Source organism: Oncorhynchus gorbuscha, linkage group LG03 (genome assembly GCF_021184085.1).
Source record: "Oncorhynchus gorbuscha isolate QuinsamMale2020 ecotype Even-year linkage group LG03, OgorEven_v1.0, whole genome shotgun sequence".
NCBI classification, from domain to species: domain Eukaryota; kingdom Metazoa; phylum Chordata; class Actinopteri; order Salmoniformes; family Salmonidae; genus Oncorhynchus; species Oncorhynchus gorbuscha.
The window spans coordinates 27,478,904-27,498,141 of NC_060175.1; the positions used below are offsets into that span (position 1 = coordinate 27,478,904).

Genomic DNA, 19,238 nt, shown 5'->3' on the forward strand with positions numbered 1-19,238 from the left:
ATTTTTCTCTCTTCTTCTCCCACTCTCCTCTCCTCCGCCATTCTCTATTTTTCTCTCTCTCTCATACAACAATGTTTATTCATGTTATATTGCAGGCAGAAATATGTTACAGTGTGAAAAGAAAACAAAAATTGTCGCTGCCCTGGAAGAATGTTATCTTGAACTGGTTAATCAGTGGCCCATGTGTGTGTGTACCGTATGTGTTTGTGTGTGAGTCCTTTGAAGAAAATGAAAGTTACTGAGATAATGATTGACTTTTAAAAGGCCATAGTTGACTGACTCCTTCACTCTCTCTAGCTGATGCTATTCAAAACTCTCAAACTTGTGTATGATTAATTCACAACTAAATATGTTATGCATTGAGAAAAAAAAGAATAAGACAAACATCTAAGGAGGTGAGGAGCTATAGGAGGAGGACAGGCTCATTGTAATGTCTGAAACGGAATAGCATGTGGTTTACATATGTTTAATGTGTTTGATACTGTTCCTTTTATTCCATTCCAGCCATTACAATGAGTCCATCCTCCTATAGCTCCTCCCACCAGCCTCCTCTGATTTGCGTGTGTGCTTGTCTAGGCCAGAGAGGGGTAATGGTGCCACTGATGTGGGACGGTCGGCAGCTATGTTTAAAGAAGTGGAGCACTACCTCCTCGACTCTCGCTGTCCGCAGGCTTCACCTGGATAGGCCTGTTCATCTGGAGAGGGAGAGAGAGAGAGATTGAGAATAAGAGGGTAGGAGGGAAAGAGAAAGAAAGAAAGTAAGGAAGAGAAGACAGAGAAGAGAGAGGGAGATGTTAGGATTGCTTACCTAACAAGAAGATAAAGCTGCACACCATTTCCTAAATGTCATTGACAGCGTTGGCAAATAAGTAACAGTACTTAAATATGTTTTGAGATGTAATTGTGTAGGTTGGGATAGAAGGACAACCTTTGAGATTTGATAGTACAGGTTCAGTAATTTAGAGAGAGGGATGAAGGATGGAAAGAGAAAGGGAGAGGATGTGTGCAAGCTCTGTTCAAATACATTGCAGTTCACCCGGGCCTCATTACAGAGACCTGTACATTTGAATAATTCTGACTAGGTCTAACTTTCTGCCTGTCTGCTTGTCTCTCTGTCCATCTAATCTAGACACCCAGTTCTCATATAAGGCCTTGTCACCCTTTTCCATTCCTCTTTCCATTCCCCCTACACTCCTCCTTTACATTCCTCATTTCATTCCTAGTTTACACCCATTATTTTATTCCTCCTTTACACTCCTCCTTTGCACTTCTAATTTCATTCCTCCTTTACACTCTTACTTTTCACCCCTCATTTCATTTCTCCTTTACAGTCATCCTTCCATTCCTCCACTGCCTGTCTGTCAATTCTGGCTGCTTTCCCACTGCTCTCCGGCTCAGTAATACATGCAAGCCACAAAATGCTCGCTGCCAATCAATTTTTAATAATGCCAATCGCCACACTGCCAGGAGGGAAGGGGAGAGAGAGGGGGAGGGAAGGGGGGAGTAATAGAGAGAGGGGAGAGAGGGAGTGAGAGGGAAGCAGAGAAGGGGGAGTGAGAGCAAGAAGGAGAGGGAGACTGGGGAAAGCTTGAACGATGTGCCACATAGGGGAAAGAAGTGTGTGTGTGTGTGTGTGTGTGTGTGTGTGTGTGTGTGTGTGTGTGTGTGTGTGTGTGTGTGTGTGTGTGTGTGTGTGTGTGTGTGTGTGTGTGTGTGTGTGTGTGTGTTGCACCCCTTCTGAAAAAACCTACACTCGATCCCTCCGATGTCAACAACTACAGACCAGTATCCCTTCTTTTTTTTCTCTCCAAAACTCTTGAACGTGCCGTCCTTGGCCAGCTCTCCCGCTATCTCTCTCAGAATGACCTTCTTGATCCAAATCAGTCAGGTTTCAAGACTAGTCATTCAACTGAGACTGCTCTTCTCTGTATCACGGAGGCGCTCCGCACCGCTAAAGCTAACTCTCTCTCCTCTGCTCTCATCCTTCTAGACCTATCGGCTGCCTTCGATACTGTGAACCATCAGATCCTCCTCTCCACCCTCTCCGAGTTGGGCATCTCCGGCGCGGCCCACGCTTGGATTGCGTCCTACCTGACAGGTCGCTCCTACCAGGTGGCGTGGCGAGAATCTGTCTCCTCACCACGCGCTCTCACCACTGGTGTCCCCCAGGGCTCTGTTCTAGGCCCTCTCCTATTCTCGCTATACACCAAGTCACTTGGCTCTGTCATAACCTCACATGGTCTCTCCTATCATTGCTATGCAGACGACACACAATTAATCTTCTCCTTTCCCCCTTCTGATGACCAGGTGGCGAATCACATCTCTGCATGTCTGGCAGACATATCAGTGTGGATGACGGATCACCACCTCAAGCTGAACCTCGGCAAGACGGAGCTGCTCTTCCTCCCGGGGAAGGACTGCCCGTTCCATGATCTCGCCATCACGGTTGACAACTCCATTGTGTCCTCCTCCCAGAGCGCTAAGAACCTTGGCGTGATCCTGGACAACACCCTGTCGTTCTCAACTAACATCAAGGTGGTGGCCCATTCCTGTAGGTTCATGCTCTACAACATCCGCAGAGTACGACCCTGCCTCACACAGGAAGCGGCGCAGGTCCTAATCCAGGCACTTGTCATCTCCCGTCTGGATTACTGCAACTCGCTGTTGGCTGGGCTCCCTGCCTGTGCCATTAAACCCCTACAACTCATCCAGAACGCCGCAGCCCGTCTGGTGTTCAACCTTCCCAAGTTCTCTCACGTCACCCCACTCCTCCGCTCTCTCCACTGGCTTCCAGTTGAAGCTACAAGACCACTACAAGACCATGGTGCTTGCCTACGGAGCTGTGAGGGGAACGGCACCTCAGTACCTCCAGGCTCTGATCAGGCCCTACACCCAAACAAGGGCACTGCGTTCATCCACCTCTGGCCTGCTCACCTCCCTACCACTGAGGAAGTACAGTTCCCGCTCAGCCCAGTCAAAACTGTTCGCTGCTCTGGCCCCCCAATGGTGGAACAAACTCCCTCACCACGCCAGGACAGCGGAGTCAATCACCACCTTCCGGAGACACCTGAAACCCCACCTCTTTAAGGAATACCTAGGATAGGATAAAGTAATCCTTCTCACCCCCCCCTTTAAGATTTAGATGCACTATTATAAAGTGACTGTTCCACTGGATGTCATAAGGTGAATGCACCGATTTGTAAGTCGCTCTGGATAAGAGCGTCTGCTAAATGACTTAAATGTAATGTAAATGTGTGTGTGTGTGTGTGTGTGTGTGTGTGTGTGTGTGTGTGTGTGTGTGTGTGTGTGTGTGTGTGTGTGTGTGTGTGTGTGTGTGTGTGTGTGTGTGTGTGTGTGTGTGTGTGTGTGTGTGTGTGTGTGTGTGTGTGTGTGTGTGTGTGTGTGTGTGTTATCAGGTAGTGTATGAAAGGATGTATGCTTCATGGTTCTGCAATTCTTCCACTTTGTTGCATTTACAATGTACAGACTAACCAAAACACTGCTGAGTGCTACACCTTAATGAATGAAATCAGTGGTTAGTGGACTAGGCAGCACTCTGGATGAGATGGAGCTCAATAAAGCCATGTTTTGCTCTAAAGTAAACGACCAGTAAACTACTAGAGGCTGACAATATTAGGGGAACACTTTGGTATATTACTGTCTTTTTACCATCTCTTCCTCAGTGTAAAAGGTCCAGGTCTGCTAAATCTCCCAATGCACTATAACACTCCTTCTTTTAAGGCCCAGTCCCCCGTTCTCCCTCCTCATTCATCACCAGTAAATGTTTTTAATGTGTTTTGATGCATTATTTATATCACTCTGGCTGCTGATATTGAGAGAGATAGAGAGTGAAAGAGAGAGGGAGGTGTGGAGAGAGGGCTATTGGGAAAGGGTGGTGGAGAGACTGAAAGATAGCGAGAGAGAGAGAGCAAAGAGAGAAAAGGGGCTAGGAGTGACAGAGAAATAAGTTGGACTAACAGAAGTCACAGCTAGATGGTAGCATTGAGCAACATTATGCATCACGCACAACAGCCTACAACTCTCTACCTCCTCATTATACACTTCCCTGAGACAGAAAATACTATCTCCACCTCAAATTCACACAAAGGAGCACCATTAAACGCACCCACATTCACACGCATGTACAAACATACACTCAGGCACTCATACACATTTGCACATTCACCCAAAGTGTCTTAGTGAGAAACAGACTTCTTACTGTTTTCTTGTGAGATGAGAATTCTATGCTTCAGTCATCACACACACACACACACACACACACACACACACACACACACACACACACACACACACACACACACACACACACACACACACACACACACACACACACACACACACACACACACACACACACACACACACACACACACACACACACACACACACACACACACACACACACACACACACACACACCTTGCCCGGGAACATGCTCCTCCCCCTGCTACACACACAGAGCTCAGCCCATTGTTGCCCCAGTGCTGCAGCAGCTCTGTTAGTTTGGCCTTGCAGAACACATGAGATACAATCAGTCTGCTGGTGTTGCGCACGCACACACACAGAGACACTTATCTCCCTCTTTCCCCTATGTGGCACATCATTCCAGCTCTCCCCAGTCTCCCTCTCCTCTCACAGAAACACACACACATTCAATGTAACATCGATAGGTTAAGGCTACATGATACTCGGATTTTGCTACAACCTAACCAAGAAATGAAAGTTTATAAGGCACACAGGTTGAAAGACAAATAGGAGTAATCAAGGTGACAGACACATTCAATACCGCCTTGTACACTCTTACCTGCATCTAGCTGATCTCGGGTGTAAACATTAGTCTAAAACAAAAGTTTCTATTGGATAAATTCAGAGTGGTCCCTCCTTGTTCCATTTGCTTCCGTTGAAGAAATGTTTTGCAACAGAATCGGTGGAATGAATACATCCGTGATCACCGCACACACACAGGCACATACTGCATCATTACTTTGCTTCTCGTATATTTGCGCTCTCCTCTCACTTTTTCCCTTTTGCTGTCTATGACCAGGTGCAAAAAGCCAAACCAGTACACAACCTACAGCCCTGTGACCATATTAAAAGTTAGTCAACAAACTAGAACTAACACGTTAGTACCCATAATGCAATCCATGTGTACAATCACGCAGTACAGTGTACAGAAAGCAGTTTTAGCAGTCTCACTGGAGGGCCCCGATGGCAATACATTAATAAAACCGAAAACTTACCTTGACTTGGAAAAGTTGCCGTGTTGGATAGCCTTAGTCAGCTAACATAAAAAGCATTCCTCTCTGATTTAGTCAGGCTGTTGAGTAGGCTAAATTAGCTGCATTAGCTTAAAGTAAGTGAAAGGTAAACTAAGAAAAAAAAAGAAATACAGCTAGCTCTCTCAGCTGCTTGTCCTTAATGTTTTGAAGAAAATAATTTGTTCAAAATATTTCAACTATTGTTTTTCTCGCTCTTTGAGTCAACTACTCAGCATACTTTATGCACTACAGTGTAAGCTAGCTGTAGCTTGTGCTTTCAGTAATAGATTCATTCACTGACACTTTGATTGGATGGACAATATGTTAGTTCACAATGCAAGAGCTCTGATAGGTTGGAGGACGTCCTCCGGAAGTCATCATAATAACTTTGTAAGTCTTTGGAAGGGGGTGAGAACCATGAGCCTCCTAGGTTTTGTACTGAAGTCAATGTTCCAGAGGAGGACGGAAAATAGCTGTCCTCTGGCTACACCATGGTGCTAGCCTAGAGGGGGCTGTTGAAGCTACAGTAGACATTAAAATAAAATAAAATGTTATTGGTCACATACACACACATATTTGGCAGATGTTATTTCAGGTGTAACGAAATGCTTGTGTTCCTTGCTCCAACAGTGCAGTAGTATCTAACAATTCACAACAATACACAAATCTAAAAGTAAAATAATGGTATTAAGAAATATATAAATATTAGGACGAGCAATGTCAGAGTGGCATTGACCACAATAAGGTAGAATAGAATAGTAAATACATATGAGTAAAGCAGTATGTAAACATTACTAAAGTGACTAGTGTTCCATTATTGAAGTGGCCAGTGATTCCATGTCTATGTACATAGGGCAGCAGTCTATAAGGTGTAGGGTTGAGTAACCGGGGGGTAGCCTGTTAGTGATGGCTATTTAACAGTCAGATTGACTGTTGAACAGGCTGTGGCTCAGGTGGTCGATGTACTTGTTGATATTTTTGGCCTTCCTGTGACATCGGGTGCTGTAGGTGTCCTACAGGGCAGGCAGTGTGCTCCCGGTGATGTGTTGGGCAGACCGCACCAACCTTTGGAGAGCCCTGCGGTTGCAGGCGGTGCAGTTGCCGTACCAGGCGGTGATACAGCCCGACAGGAAGCTCTCAATTGTGCATCTGTAAAGGTTTGTGAGGGTCTTAGGGGCCAAGCCAAATGTCTTCAGCCTCCTGAGGTTGAAGAGGTGCTGTTGCGCCATCTTCGCCACACTGTCTGTATGGTTGGATCATTTCAGATTGTCAGTGATGTTTACGCCGATGAACACGTTATCCACTGCGGTCCCGTCGATGTGGATAGGGGCATGCTCCCTCTGCTGTTTCACGATCAGCATCGATGATCAGAATACATTGCAAAACAGTGTTTTTTAATCAGGTATTTAGTATAGTTTTATCTAAAAATGTTAACTTTTTAAATATTTAACTTTAAAAAAAAAATTTATTCACTGAGTAGGATGGTCCTCCCCTTCCTTTTCTGAGGACCCTCCACTGACACACAGACAACTGTGTTTTAATCATAGCAATAAGATAAAAGTGAATCACATTGAGGAGAAAGTCTAGCACTGGAGGAGAGGTAATTTCCTAAACAAAATGAGAGAGCACTGCTTGAAATTCTTAGTGAGAATGAGACTTGCTTTACGTTCATATTCCTTCCTCAGATATTAGCGGTAGTCTTTTGTTACAGTCTTCAATTTAACTGGTGTTTACTTAGAAATTGCATAATGTTATGACATTACTATTACTAATAACTACCATTTGATGCTTTAACATAACATACAATTGTATTGGCCATCAAAACAAATGTGCATTTTTGCTCTGTTTAATTCCAAACCTCACAGATACCACACACACTGTGGTGGCAATTTACCAATTGAATTGACTAAGAAATAAATAAAAACAGACAGAACGTATCAATTGTTACTGTTGTTTTCTAACTACTATCTGTGCCAGGATTGTAAAGTAAAGTGTTAACAATTCTCCCTTCCTCTCACACCCCTCCTCACTATAGTCAGACAGGACAAGTCCTTTTCTTTCACATCTCATACATATGGGAGAGGAGAGAACAATTCTTCAAGACCTAGTTGTTTGGCCATGTATTGAGTAGCAAGTCAGTCACATGGGAGGAAGCAAAACAAATGCTAAATAAAAAACCATCAAGATGAATTATGAATTGGCACAATCTGTGCTTCTCTTGGCGACTCCTGCAGCCAGTCGGCTACTCTAACTGTGATATGGTCAGACGCTGCATCACTGATAAGAAGCCGTGCTGTTCAGGGTACACACACACACACACACACACACACACACACACACACACACACACACACACACACACACACACACACACACACACACACACACACACACACACACACACACACACACACACACACACACACACACACACACACACACACACACACACACACACACACACACACACTTTATAATTAAGATTTTTAGCATTCGGTTTTCCGCCTGATCAATTTAAAAAAAGACCCATGGTCATTTTCTTCTTCTTAAAGGCCCAGTCCTGTCAAAACCTTATTTCCTGTGTTTTATATATATTTCCACAGGTTGGAATAATACTGTGAAATTGTGCAAATGATGATAATGCCCTTTCAGTGAAAGAGCTGTTTGGAAAGACCACCTAAGATTCCAGGCTGTTATGGTGGGATGGAGTTTTGACCTGCCTGTTGACATCACCAGGTGGTAAATTTGTTAACAGACCAACAAGAAAGAGTTTCAAAACCTCTCTGCCAATAACAGCTAGTTTACAGTTTTCCTCAGACAGTCCTAGCTAAATTATTATCTTTGCTAAGAAGCTATTTAGTTTCTTTTTGACTATTTTAATTGAAAACAATCACAGTAAGTTACTTAATTGTTATCAATAAATTATTTGGTATTGAGATAAAAACATCTGCATTGTATGTTTAAATTATTTAGAGTTCACAGCCTGCGGCAGGGTAGCCTAGTGTTTAGCGAGTTGGACTTGTAACCGGAAGGTTGCAAGTTCAAACCCCCGAGCTGACAAGGTACAAATCTGCCGTTCTGCCCACTGTTCATAGGCCGTCATTGAAAATAAGAATTTGTTCTTAACTGACTTGCCTAGTTAAATAAAGGTAAAATAAAAAAATCCTTCACAATTCATTTCCTTGACAGTCCTTCCCTCTTTCTAGAATACAGTCATCTTAAAAGGACTCACATGAAATAATACTGGGTGTCAAGGCACAAGCAGTTTCAAATGCTAGGCAGAAAAAAAGACTTTGGGAAAATCTCAAGCAATCATGTCTTCTGTGTCTGATTTCTCTTTGTCTCCATCAGCTATGTGTTCAGTCTTTGTCTCCATCAGCTATGTGTTCAGTCTTTGTCTCCATCAGCTATGTGTTCAGTCTTTGTCTCCATCAGCTATGTGTTCAGTCTTTGTCTCCATCAGCTATGTGTTCAGTCTTTGTCTCCATCAGCTATGTGTTCAGTCTTTGTGTCCATCAGCTATGTGTTCAGTCTTTGTCTCCATCAGCTATGTGTTCAGTCTTTGTCTCCATCAGCTATGTGTTCAGTCTTTGTCTCCATCAGCTATGTGTTCAGTCTTTGTCTCCATCAGCTATGTGTTCAGTCTTTGTCTCCATCAGCTATGTGTTCAGTCTTTGTCTCCATCAGCTATGTGTTCAGTCTTTGTCTCCATCAGCTATGTGTTCAGTCTTTGTCTCCATCAGCTATGTGTTCAGTCTTTGTCTCCATCAGCTATGTGTTCAGTCTTTGTCTCCATCAGCTATGTGTTCAGTCTTTGTCTCCATCAGCTATGTGTTCAGTCTTTGTCTCCATCAGCTATGTGTTCAGCAGGCTACAGACTAGTCTTCACTCCTCTTCCCACATCCTTTTTTTCAACTGTCTCTTGTCCTGTTTATGTCTTCTCACTTTATTTTCAAGTTACAGTTTGTCGATAGTTAAAGCAACTAGAGAACATTTACAGGGGACCATCCAAATAAATATACATACAAAATATACATTTTTTAAAATATACAGTACATTTGCCTTTAATTTTGTCTGTCTGACAAAAAAAATGCATCAGAGTTTGTGACAACAGCAGTTCATTTAGCCTTCAAAGACATTTGAAATGCAACCAGTATCATATTACAGTTAGATAATAATAGAACGTACAGATGTGTTTGTTGAGAATAACTCTGCAACACCCATGGATTGCTCTTATGCAAGCTGTTGATATCTCGTATGTAATACATGATCTGGTGAAACACACGCACATGAACACACACACTGATCGCTATATAATTAGACATACAGTATACAGGCAATCAACAGCCTCTTATGTTTACATGGTGATTATAGGAGACACTATAAAAGGAGAGGGTCTATATAAGAAAGGCAGAAGGTGGTGGAGAGGGAGAAGAAGAAGAGGGAGAAGAAGAAGAGGGAGAAGAAGAAGAGGGAGAAGAAGAAGAGGGAGAAGAAGAAGAGGGAGAAGAAGAAGAGGGAGAAGAAGAAGAGGGAGAAGAAGAAGAGGGAGAAGGAGAGGAGGGAGAAGGAGAAGAGGGAGAAGAAGAAGAGGGAGAAGAAGAAGAAGAAGAAGAGGGAGAAGAAGAAGAGGGAGAAGAAGAAGAGGGAGAAGAAGAAGAGGGAGAAGAAGAAGAGGGAGAGGAGGGAGAAGAAGAAGAGGGAGAAGAAGAAGAGGGGGAGAAGAAGAGGGAGAAGAAGAAGAGGAGAAGGAGAAGAGGGAGAAGGAGAAGAGGGAGAAGGAGAAGAGGGAGAAGGAGAAGAGGGAGAAGAAGAAGAGGGAGAAGGAGAGGAGGGAGAAGAAGAAGAGGGAGAAGGAGAGGGAGAAGGAGAGGAGAAGAAGGACAGGGAGGAGGAGAAGAGGGAGAAGGAGGAGGAGAAGAAGAAGAGGGAGAAGAAGAAGAGGGAGAAGAGGAAGAGGGAGAAGAAGAAGAGGGAGAAGGAGAGGAGAAGAAGAAGAGGGAGAAAAAGAAGAGGGAGAAGAAGAAGAGGGAGAAGGAGAGGAGGGAGAAGAAGAAGAGGGAGAAGGAGAGGGAGAAGGAGAGGAGAAGAAGGACAGGGAGGAGGAGAAGAGGGAGAAGGAGGAGGGGAGAAGAAGAAGAGGGAGAAGAAGAAGAGGGAGAAGGAGAGGAGGGAGAAGGAGAGGAGGGAGAAGAAGAAGAGGGAGAAGAAGAAGAGGGAGAAGGAGAGGTAGGATGAGGGGGAGGAGGCGAGGAGAAGGAGGAGGAAGGAGAGGGAGAAGAAGAAGAGGGAGAAGAAGAAGAGGGAGGAGGAGAGGGAGGAGGAGAGGGAGAAGAAGAAGAGGTAGGAGGAGAGGGAGGAGGAGAGGAGAAGGAGGAGAGGGAGGAGGAGAAGGAAGGAGAGGGAGAAGAAGAAGAAGAGGGAGAAGGAGAGGTAGGAGGAGAGGAGAAGGAGGAGAGGGAGGAGGAGGAGGAAGGAGAGGGAGAAGAAGAAGAGGGAGAAGGAGAAGGAGAGGTAGGATGAGGGGGAGGAGGAGGAGAGGGAGAAGAAGAAGAGGGAGAAGGAGAAGAGGGAGAAGGAGAAGAGGGAGAAGGAGAGGTAGGATGAGGGGGAGGAGGAGAGGAGAAGGAGGAGAGGGAGGAGGAGAAGGAAGGAGAGGGAGAAGAAGAAGAGGGAGAAGGAGAGGTAGGAGGAGAGGAGAAGGAGGAGAGGGAGGAGGAGGAGGAAGGAGAGGGAGAAGAAGAAGAGGGAGAAGGAGAGGTAGGATGAGGGGGAGGAGGAGGAGAGGGAGAAGAAGAAGAGGGAGAAGGAGAAGAGGGAGAAGGAGAAGAGGGAGAAGGAGAGGTAGGATGAGGGGAGGAGGCGAGGAGAAGGAGGAGAGGGAGGAGGAGAGGGTCTATATAAGAAAGGCAGAAGGTGGTGGAGAGGGAGAAGAAGAAGAGGGAGAAGGAGAGGTAGGATGAGGGGGAGGAGGTGAGAAGAAGGAGGAGAGGGAGAAGAAGAAGGAAGGAGAGGGAGAAGAAGAAGAGGGAGAAGAAGAAGAGGGAGAAGAAGAAGAGGGAGAAGGAGAGGAGGGAGAAGAAGAAGAGGGAGAAGAAGAAGAGGGAGAAGAAGAAGAGGGAGAAGAAGAAGAGGGAGAAGAATAAGAGGGAGAAGAAGAAGAGGGAGAAGAGGAAGAGGGAGAAGGAGAGGAGGGAGAAGAAGAAGAGGGAGAAGAAGAAGAGGGAGAGGAGGGAGAAGAAGAAGAGGGAGAAGAAGAAGAGGGGAAGAAGAAGAGGGGGAAGAAGAAGAGGGAGAAGGAGAAGAGGGAGAAGGAGAAGAGGGAGAGGAGAAGAGGGAGAAGAAGAAGAGGGAGAAGAAGAAGAGGGAGAAGAAGAAGAGGGAGAAGAAGAAGAGGGAGAAGGAGAGGAGGGAGAAGGAGAAGAGGGGGAAGAAGAAGAGGGAGAAGAAGAAGAGGGAGAAGGAGAGGGAGAAGGAGAAGAGGGAGAAGAAGAAGAGGGAGAAGAAGAAGAGGGAGAAGAAGAAGAGGGAGAAGGAGAGGAGGGAGAAGAAGAAGAGGGAGAAGAAGAAGAGGGAGAAGAAGAAGAGGGAGAAGAAGAAGAGGGAGAAGAAGAAGAGGGAGAAGAAGAACAGGGAGAAGAAGAACAGGGAGAAGAAGAACAGGGAGAAGGAGAGGGAGAAGAAGAGGGAGAAGGAGAGGGAGAAGGAGAGGGAGAAGGAGAGGAGAAGAAGGACAGGGAGGAGGAGAAGAGGGAGAAGGAGGAGGGGAGAAGAAGAGGGAGAAGAAGAAGAGGGAGAAGGAGTGGAGGGAGAAGGAGAGGAGGGAGAAGAAGAAGAGGGAGAAGAAGAAGAGGGAGAAGGAGAGGGAGAAGAAGAAGAGGGAGAAGAAGAAGAGGGAGAAGGAGAGGTAGGATGAGGGGGAGGAGGCGAGGAGAAGGAGGAGGAAGGAGAGGGAGAAGAAGAAGAGGGAGAAGAAGAAGAGGGAGGAGGAGAGGGAGGAGGAGAGGGAGAAGAAGAAGAGGTAGGAGGAGAGGGAGGAGGAGAGGAGAAGGAGGAGAGGGAGGAGGAGAAGGAAGGAGAGGGAGAAGAAGAAGAGGGAGAAGGAGAGGTAGGAGGAGAGGAGAAGGAGGAGAGGGAGGAGGAGGAGGAAGGAGAGGGAGAAGAAGAAGAGGGAGAAGGAGAGGTAGGATGAGGGGGAAGAGGAGGAGAGGGAGAAGAAGAAGAGGGAGAAGAAGAAGAGGGAGAAGAAGAAGAGGGAGAAGAAGAGGGAGAAGAAGAAGAGGGAGAAGAAGAAGAGGGAGAAGAAGAAGAGGGAGAAGAAGAAGAAGAGGGAGAAGAAGAAGAGGGAGAAGAAGAAGAGGGAGAAGAAGAACAGGGAGAAGAAGAACAGGGAGAAGGAGAGGGAGAAGAAGAGGGAGAAGGAGAGGGAGAAGGAGAGGAGAAGAAGGACAGGGAGGAGGAGAAGAGGGAGAAGGAGGAGGGGAGAAGAAGAGGGAGAAGAAGAAGAGGGAGAAGGAGAGGAGGGAGAAGGAGAGGAGGGAGAAGAAGAAGAGGGAGAAGAAGAAGAGGGAGAAGGAGAGGGAGAAGAAGAAGAGGGAGAAGAAGAAGAGGGAGAAGGAGAGGTAGGATGAGGGGGAGGAGGCGAGGAGAAGGAGGAGGAAGGAGAGGGAGAAGAAGAAGAGGGAGAAGAAGAAGAGGGAGGAGGAGAGGGAGGAGGAGAGGGAGGAGAAGGAGAGGGAGAAGGGAGGGAGGAGGGAGGAGGAGAAGGAAGGAGAGGGAGAAGAAGAAGAGGGAGAAGGAGAGGTAGGAGGAGAGGAGAAGGAGGAGAGGGAGGAGGAGGAGGAAGGAGAGGGAGAAGAAGAAGAGGGAGAAGGAGAGGTAGGATGAGGGGGAAGAGGAGGAGAGGGAGAAGAAGAAGAGGGAGAAGAAGAAGAGGGAGAAGGAGAGGGAGGAGGAGAGGGAGAAAAGAAGAGGTAGGAGGAGAGGGAGGAGGAGAGGAGAAGGAGGAGAGGGAGGAGGAGAAGGAAGGAGAGGGAGAAGAAGAAGAGGGAGAAGGAGAGGTAGGAGGAGAGGAGAAGGAGGAGAGGGAGGAGGAGGAGGAAGGAGAGGGAGAAGAAGAAGAGGGAGAAGGAGAGGTAGGATGAGGGGGAAGAGGAGGAGAGGGAGAAGAAGAAGAGGGAGAAGGAGAAGAGGGAGAAGGAGAAGAGGGAGAAGGAGAGGTAGGATGAGGGGGAGGAGGCGAGGAGAAGGAGGAGAGGGAGGAGGAGAGGGTCTATATAAGAAAGGCAGAAGGTGGTGGAGAGGGAGAAGAAGAAGAGGGAGAAGGAGAGGTAGGATGAGGGGGAGGAGGCGAGGAGAAGGAGGAGAGGGAGAAGAAGAAGGAAGGAGAGGGAGAAGAAGAAGAGGGAGAAGGAGAGGTAGGATGAGGGGGAGTAGGCGAGGAGAAGGAGGAGAGGGAGAAGAAGAAGAGGGAGAAGGAGAGGTAGGATGAGGGGGAAGAGGCGAGAAGAAGGAGGAGAGGGAGGAGGAGAAGGAAGGAGAGGGAGGAAGGGGGAAGAAGAGGGAGAAGGAGGAGGGGAGGATGAGGAGGAGGAGGGAGGAAAAGGGGGAGAGGGAGAAGAAGAAGAGGGAGAAGGAGAGGTAGGATGAGGGGGAGGAGGCGAGGAGAAGGAGGAGAGGGAGGAGGCGAGGAGAAGGAGGAGAGGGAGGAGGAGAAGGAAGGAGAGGGAGAAGAAGAAGAGGGAGAAGGAGAGGTAGGATGAGGGGGAGGAGGCGAGGAGAAGGAGGAGAGGGAGGAGGCGAGGAGAAGGACAGGGAGGAGGCGAGGAGAAGAAGGACAGGGAGGAGGCGAGGAGAAGAAGGACAGGGAGGAGGCGAGGAGAAGAAGGAGGAAAGGAAGGAAGGGAGGAGGAGAGGGAGGAGGAGAGGTAGGATGAGGGGGAGGAGGCGAGGAGAAGGAGGAGAGGGAGGAGGAGAAGGTAGGAGAGGGAGGAGGAGAATGAAGGAAGGGAGGAGGAGAAGGAGGAGAGGGAGAGGGAGGAGGAGAGGGAGAGGGAGGAGGAGAAGGAAGGAAGGGGAGATGGGGAAGGAAGGGAGGAGGAGAGAGAGAGAGGACAGGGAGATGAGGGGGTAAGGAGGAGAAAGAGAGGGTGAGGGAGAGGGAGGAGGAGAGGCATCGGGAGGATAAGGAGAGGGAGGAAGAGAAGGTGAGGAAGGAGAGGGAGAGAAGGCGAGAGAGGAGAAGGAGAGGGAGGATGAGAGGGAGAGGTAGGAGGAGAGGAAGGAGGACAGGGAGGAGAGGAAGTGGGAGGAGAAGAATGAGAGGGAGTAAGAAGAGAGAAGTAGGAGGAGAGGGAGGAAGAAAGGGAGGAGGGAGTGGAGGAGGAGAGGGAGGAGGAGGAGAGGGAGGAGAGGGAGGAGGACAGGGAGGGGGAGAAGAAGGAGGGAGAAGGAGAGCAGACAGAGAATAAGATAGAAGGGAAATTGGTGGGCAAAAGGTTAAGGGCAAAAAGAGGTGTTTATGTGCACGTGTGCCTGTGTGTGAGAGAGAGAGAAAGAGAGGGAGAGGGAGTTGAGTATTTCCAGAGCATCTTTCTAAACCCACTGCAACAGAATGCATAGGCTTTGCGGCGTAGATTAGGTGACACGAGAAAGCCATAAATTCTCCTTTCTTTCCCCAGAAGTGGACATAAATCAAGCTACAGCAGCAGCGTGCCATCACTGGATTTGCTTTTACTTATCTAATGAATAAGAAATGAAAAACAAGTTCAAAAGCTGTCAGATTTGGAACTTGGCAAGATCTCTCTTCCTCCCTCCCTCTCTTTTTCCTCTGTCTAGTGGTCACTGAGGTAGAGAGAGTGGGCTTTAGTTAATTTGGGTATTTCTGTATTGTGTTGTCATCCAAAGCATTTCCTACACACACACACACACACACACACACACACACACACACACACACACACACACACACACACACACACACACACACACACACACACACACACACACACACACACACACACACACACACACACACACACACACACACACACACACACACACACACACACACACTTCACATTTTCTAAGTCTCTCGCTCTCTCTCACACACACACAAGCACACACACATCCTCTCTCTTTCTCTCCTGTCTCCTCTCTGTGGTAGTGTGAGGAGCAGTACAAGGGCATGGTGACTGACAGTCCAGTACCACACCCTCCATTTGCTCACTCTAACATCCAGAGACAGAGAGAGAGACAACTGTGTGTCGGGGTTGTATGTGTGGGCGGCAGGAAACCTAGAGGTTTAGAGCGTTGGGCCAGTAACCGAAAGGTCAGTGGTTCAAAGCCGAATAGGTGAAAAATCGGTTTATGTGCCCTTGAGCAAGGCACTTAACCCTAATTGTTCCTGTAAGTCACTCTGGATAAGTGAGTCTGCTAAATGATCAACATTTAAAGATATGTAATAGCAAAACAGGTATTTTAACAGGTTTTTGGAATCCTGGATGCCGAGTTATTCACCACAATACCTGGGTAATGCCTGTTAACAGTTCCATTTGAATTATCAATACGCATCCACTGTCCCACAGGCAATTTATAAACTTAATCTACCAATAAGGTGCCATCCATGTCAACATTTACATACATTTACATTTAAGTCATTTAGCAGACGCTCTTATCCAGAGCGACTTACAAATTGGTGCATTCACCTTATGACATCCAGTGGAACAGCCACTTTACAATAGTGCAACTAAATATTTTAAGGGGGGGGGGTGAGAAGGATTACTTTATCCTATCCTAGGTATTCCTTAAAGAGGTGGGGTTTCAGGTGTCTCCGGAAGGTGGTGATTGACTCCGCTGTCCTGGCGTCGTGAGGGAGTTTGTTCCACCATTGGGGGGCCAGAGCAGCGAACAGTTTTGACTGAGCTGAGCGGGAACTGTACTTCCTCAGTGGTAGGGAGGCGAGCAGGCCAGAGGTGGATGAACGCCGTGCCCTTGTTTGGGTGTAGGGCCTGATCAGAGCCTGGAGGTACTGAGGTGCCGTTCCCCTCACAGCTCCGTAGGCAAGCACCATGGTCTTGTAGTGGATGCGAGCTTCAACTGGAATCCAGTGGAGAGAGCGGAGGAGCGGGGTGACGTGAGAGAACTTGGGAAGGTTGAACACCAGACGGGCTGCGGCGTTCTGGATGAGTTGTAGGGGGTTAATGGCACAGGCAGGGAGCCCAGCCAACAGCGAGTTGCAGTAATCCAGACGGGAGATGACAAGTGCCTGGATTAGGACCTGCGCCGCTTCCTGTGTGAGGCAGGGTCGTCAAGAATGACAGAGTAACGCCTGCAAGAGTTATGTAATGTTCAACCTCCATCTCTCTCTTAACACCCTGACCCTGGACCATCGGCACCTCGGGAGAGTGGGGGGATGCATAGTTCTATAATTTAGAATGACTTATCTTACTCTCCCTCTGCTCTTTGCTCTCTCTCGCTCTTTTTCTTTCTCCCTTTCCGTCTCCTTCTCTCTCCCCCCCCCCTTCCTCCAGTCCTTTAGACAGAATGCTGAAGTGTTACTTTCAGAAAGGGAGGGCCGATCTGAGGCCTAGGACCGTAGGGACAATTTACGGCTGTAAGTAATCTCTATAGCAGGGAACTTCCTTCTCTCTGGCTGGAGTAAACACAATTATGCATGGATACACACATGAACACAGCCATGATTAAGTGCGTGCACACACGCAACAGTATGCAACAAAGAGATCAGACACACATGATAATACACTTCTCAAACTCCTCACTAAAACCCAGCATCCTGAGACATACACAAGCACCTGCACACAGACATCCCAGACACAGACTCATGACTGTTCTCACCCTTCTCTCTCCCTAGCTAATTTAATACAGAACATGGAGGAGGAGGGGAGTGTCATTCTGACAAATCTGCCTGTAATGCTTTGACTAAGAAACAACAGTGATTCTTTCAGTAAGCCATCACCATCCGCTCAAACTTCAGAGGATAACTATAGGTGAGAAATTTCCCTCTCCCACACATCAAACACTCTTATTACCATAATACTTTTGCAATTGAATCACCTGTAATTTAGTATGTGTTGAAAGCAACTCACAGAGACTCTCTTTAAGAGTGTGGAACTTTGTTGGTCCCTTAGAAAAGGTCCTCCACCCTTGTAAAGTGTCAAGGACAGACAAGTGCATCTGTCAATTCTATCTCTCATCTGCTCTTTTTCCACTTCCCACATTCCTGCCTTTATTCAATTCCACCGCTTCAGCTGTTCACCCCTCTAACAACAGGGCTCCTTAATGAGCAGCACACCACTGTCTTCTCAGTCCCACAGAAGAATGATTAGAATCATTTTAAAACTTCAATCATTCCAAATGCAATACCTGAGACAGAGAATGAGAAAGAAAAGAGACAGAGGAGGACGCTGGCACCGCTGAAATTAAACCGGCGGCTCCTAATTTGCCCTTTGAACAAAGCTGAAATATGTCTGTCCCCCCCGAGGTAGGATGTAACGTTAGCAGGCCCACCACCACTTCCCTCCCTGCATCTTAATTTACTAAATTGACTTGGACTTCGTTTGTGGACACCTTCGGAGGACATGGCGAGGCCAGCCAAAGAAAGGAAAGGAAAGGGAGAAAATGATCTTAATGTGTGTCCAAAATAGCACCCTATTCTCTATATAGAATACCAAGGCTCATAGGACCCTTAAATTGCATCCGTCAATATCTCTACAACGTCTAGCATGTCTACAGAGGGAGGGAACGTTATCAGAACGCAAAGCTCCAGGGTTGGTCCGGTCCGGTGCATTTATTATGAACCCTGGGAAAAGTCAGGGGTCAAACCTTCTCTCATTCTGAAGTATACTACTAATTCCAATGTGTTAGACATTCTTGCATTCCCTTAACTGAACTACTGACTTACTTCCATTGTAAATGCTAACAAATACATAGAAAAGTCAGATTAACATAATTTTCTACTAAAGGTGGTTATACTGTAAGACTTGGTACCCCTTGTGAGAATGACTTACATTTGAAGTCAGAAGTTTACATACACTTAGGTTGGAGACATTAAAACTTGTTTGTCAACCACTCCACACGTTTCTTGTTAACAAACTATAGTTTTGGAGAGTCAGTTAGGACATCTACTTTGTGCATGACACAAGTCATCTTTCCAACAATTGTTCAGACAGATTATTTCACTTACAATTCACTATATCACAATCCCAGTGGGTCAGAAGTTTACATACACTAAGTTGACTGTGCCTTAAAACAGCTTTAGAAGCTTCTGATACGCCAATTGACATCATTGTAATCAATTGGAGGTGTACCTGGGGATGCATTTCAAGGCCGACCTTCAAACTCAGTGCCTCTTTGCTTGACATCATGAATGAATCAAAAGAAAAGAAAGAAGAAAGAGCTCAGGACAAAAACAATGGTAGACCTCCACAAGTCTGGTTCATCCTTGGGAGCCATTTCCAAATGCCTGAACGTACCACGTTCATCTGTACAAACACTAGTAGTAAAAGTATAAACACCATGAGACCACGCAGCCGTCATACCGCTCAGGAAGGAGACGCGTTCTGTCGCCTAGAGATGAACGTACTTTCCTCAATCTCAGAAGAACAGCAAAGGACCTTGTGAGGATGCTGGAGGAAACAGGTACAAATGTCTCTATATCCACAGTAAAACAAGCCCTTTATCGACATAACCTAAAAGGCCCCTCAGCAAGGAAGAAGCCACTGCTCCAAAATCAGCATAAAAAGCCAGACTATGTTTTGCAACTGCACATGGGGACAAATATCGTACTTTTTGGAGAAATTCCCTCTGGTCTGATGAAACAAAAATAGAACTGTTTGGCCATAGTGACCAGTGTAATGTTTGGAGGAAAAAGGGGTAGGCTTGCAAGCCGAAGAACACCATCCCAACCGTGAAGCACGAGGGTAGCAGCATCATGTTGTG

At 46.8% G+C, this 19,238-nt stretch overlaps 1 protein-coding gene across 5 annotated transcripts in view; it reads right to left on the reverse strand.

The window, feature by feature from the left end:
• The window catches only part of LOC124030079 (CUGBP Elav-like family member 4), a 132,453-nt gene that overhangs the window by 30,241 nt on the left and 82,974 nt on the right, over positions 1 to 19,238 (reverse strand). For all 5 annotated transcript variants that reach the window (XM_046341587.1, XM_046341600.1, XM_046341593.1 and 2 more), the window contains exon 3: positions 647 to 695. In XM_046341587.1, coding sequence (XP_046197543.1) covers positions 647 to 695 — 49 coding nt within the window. The remainder of the gene's footprint in view (positions 1 to 646; positions 696 to 19,238) is intronic.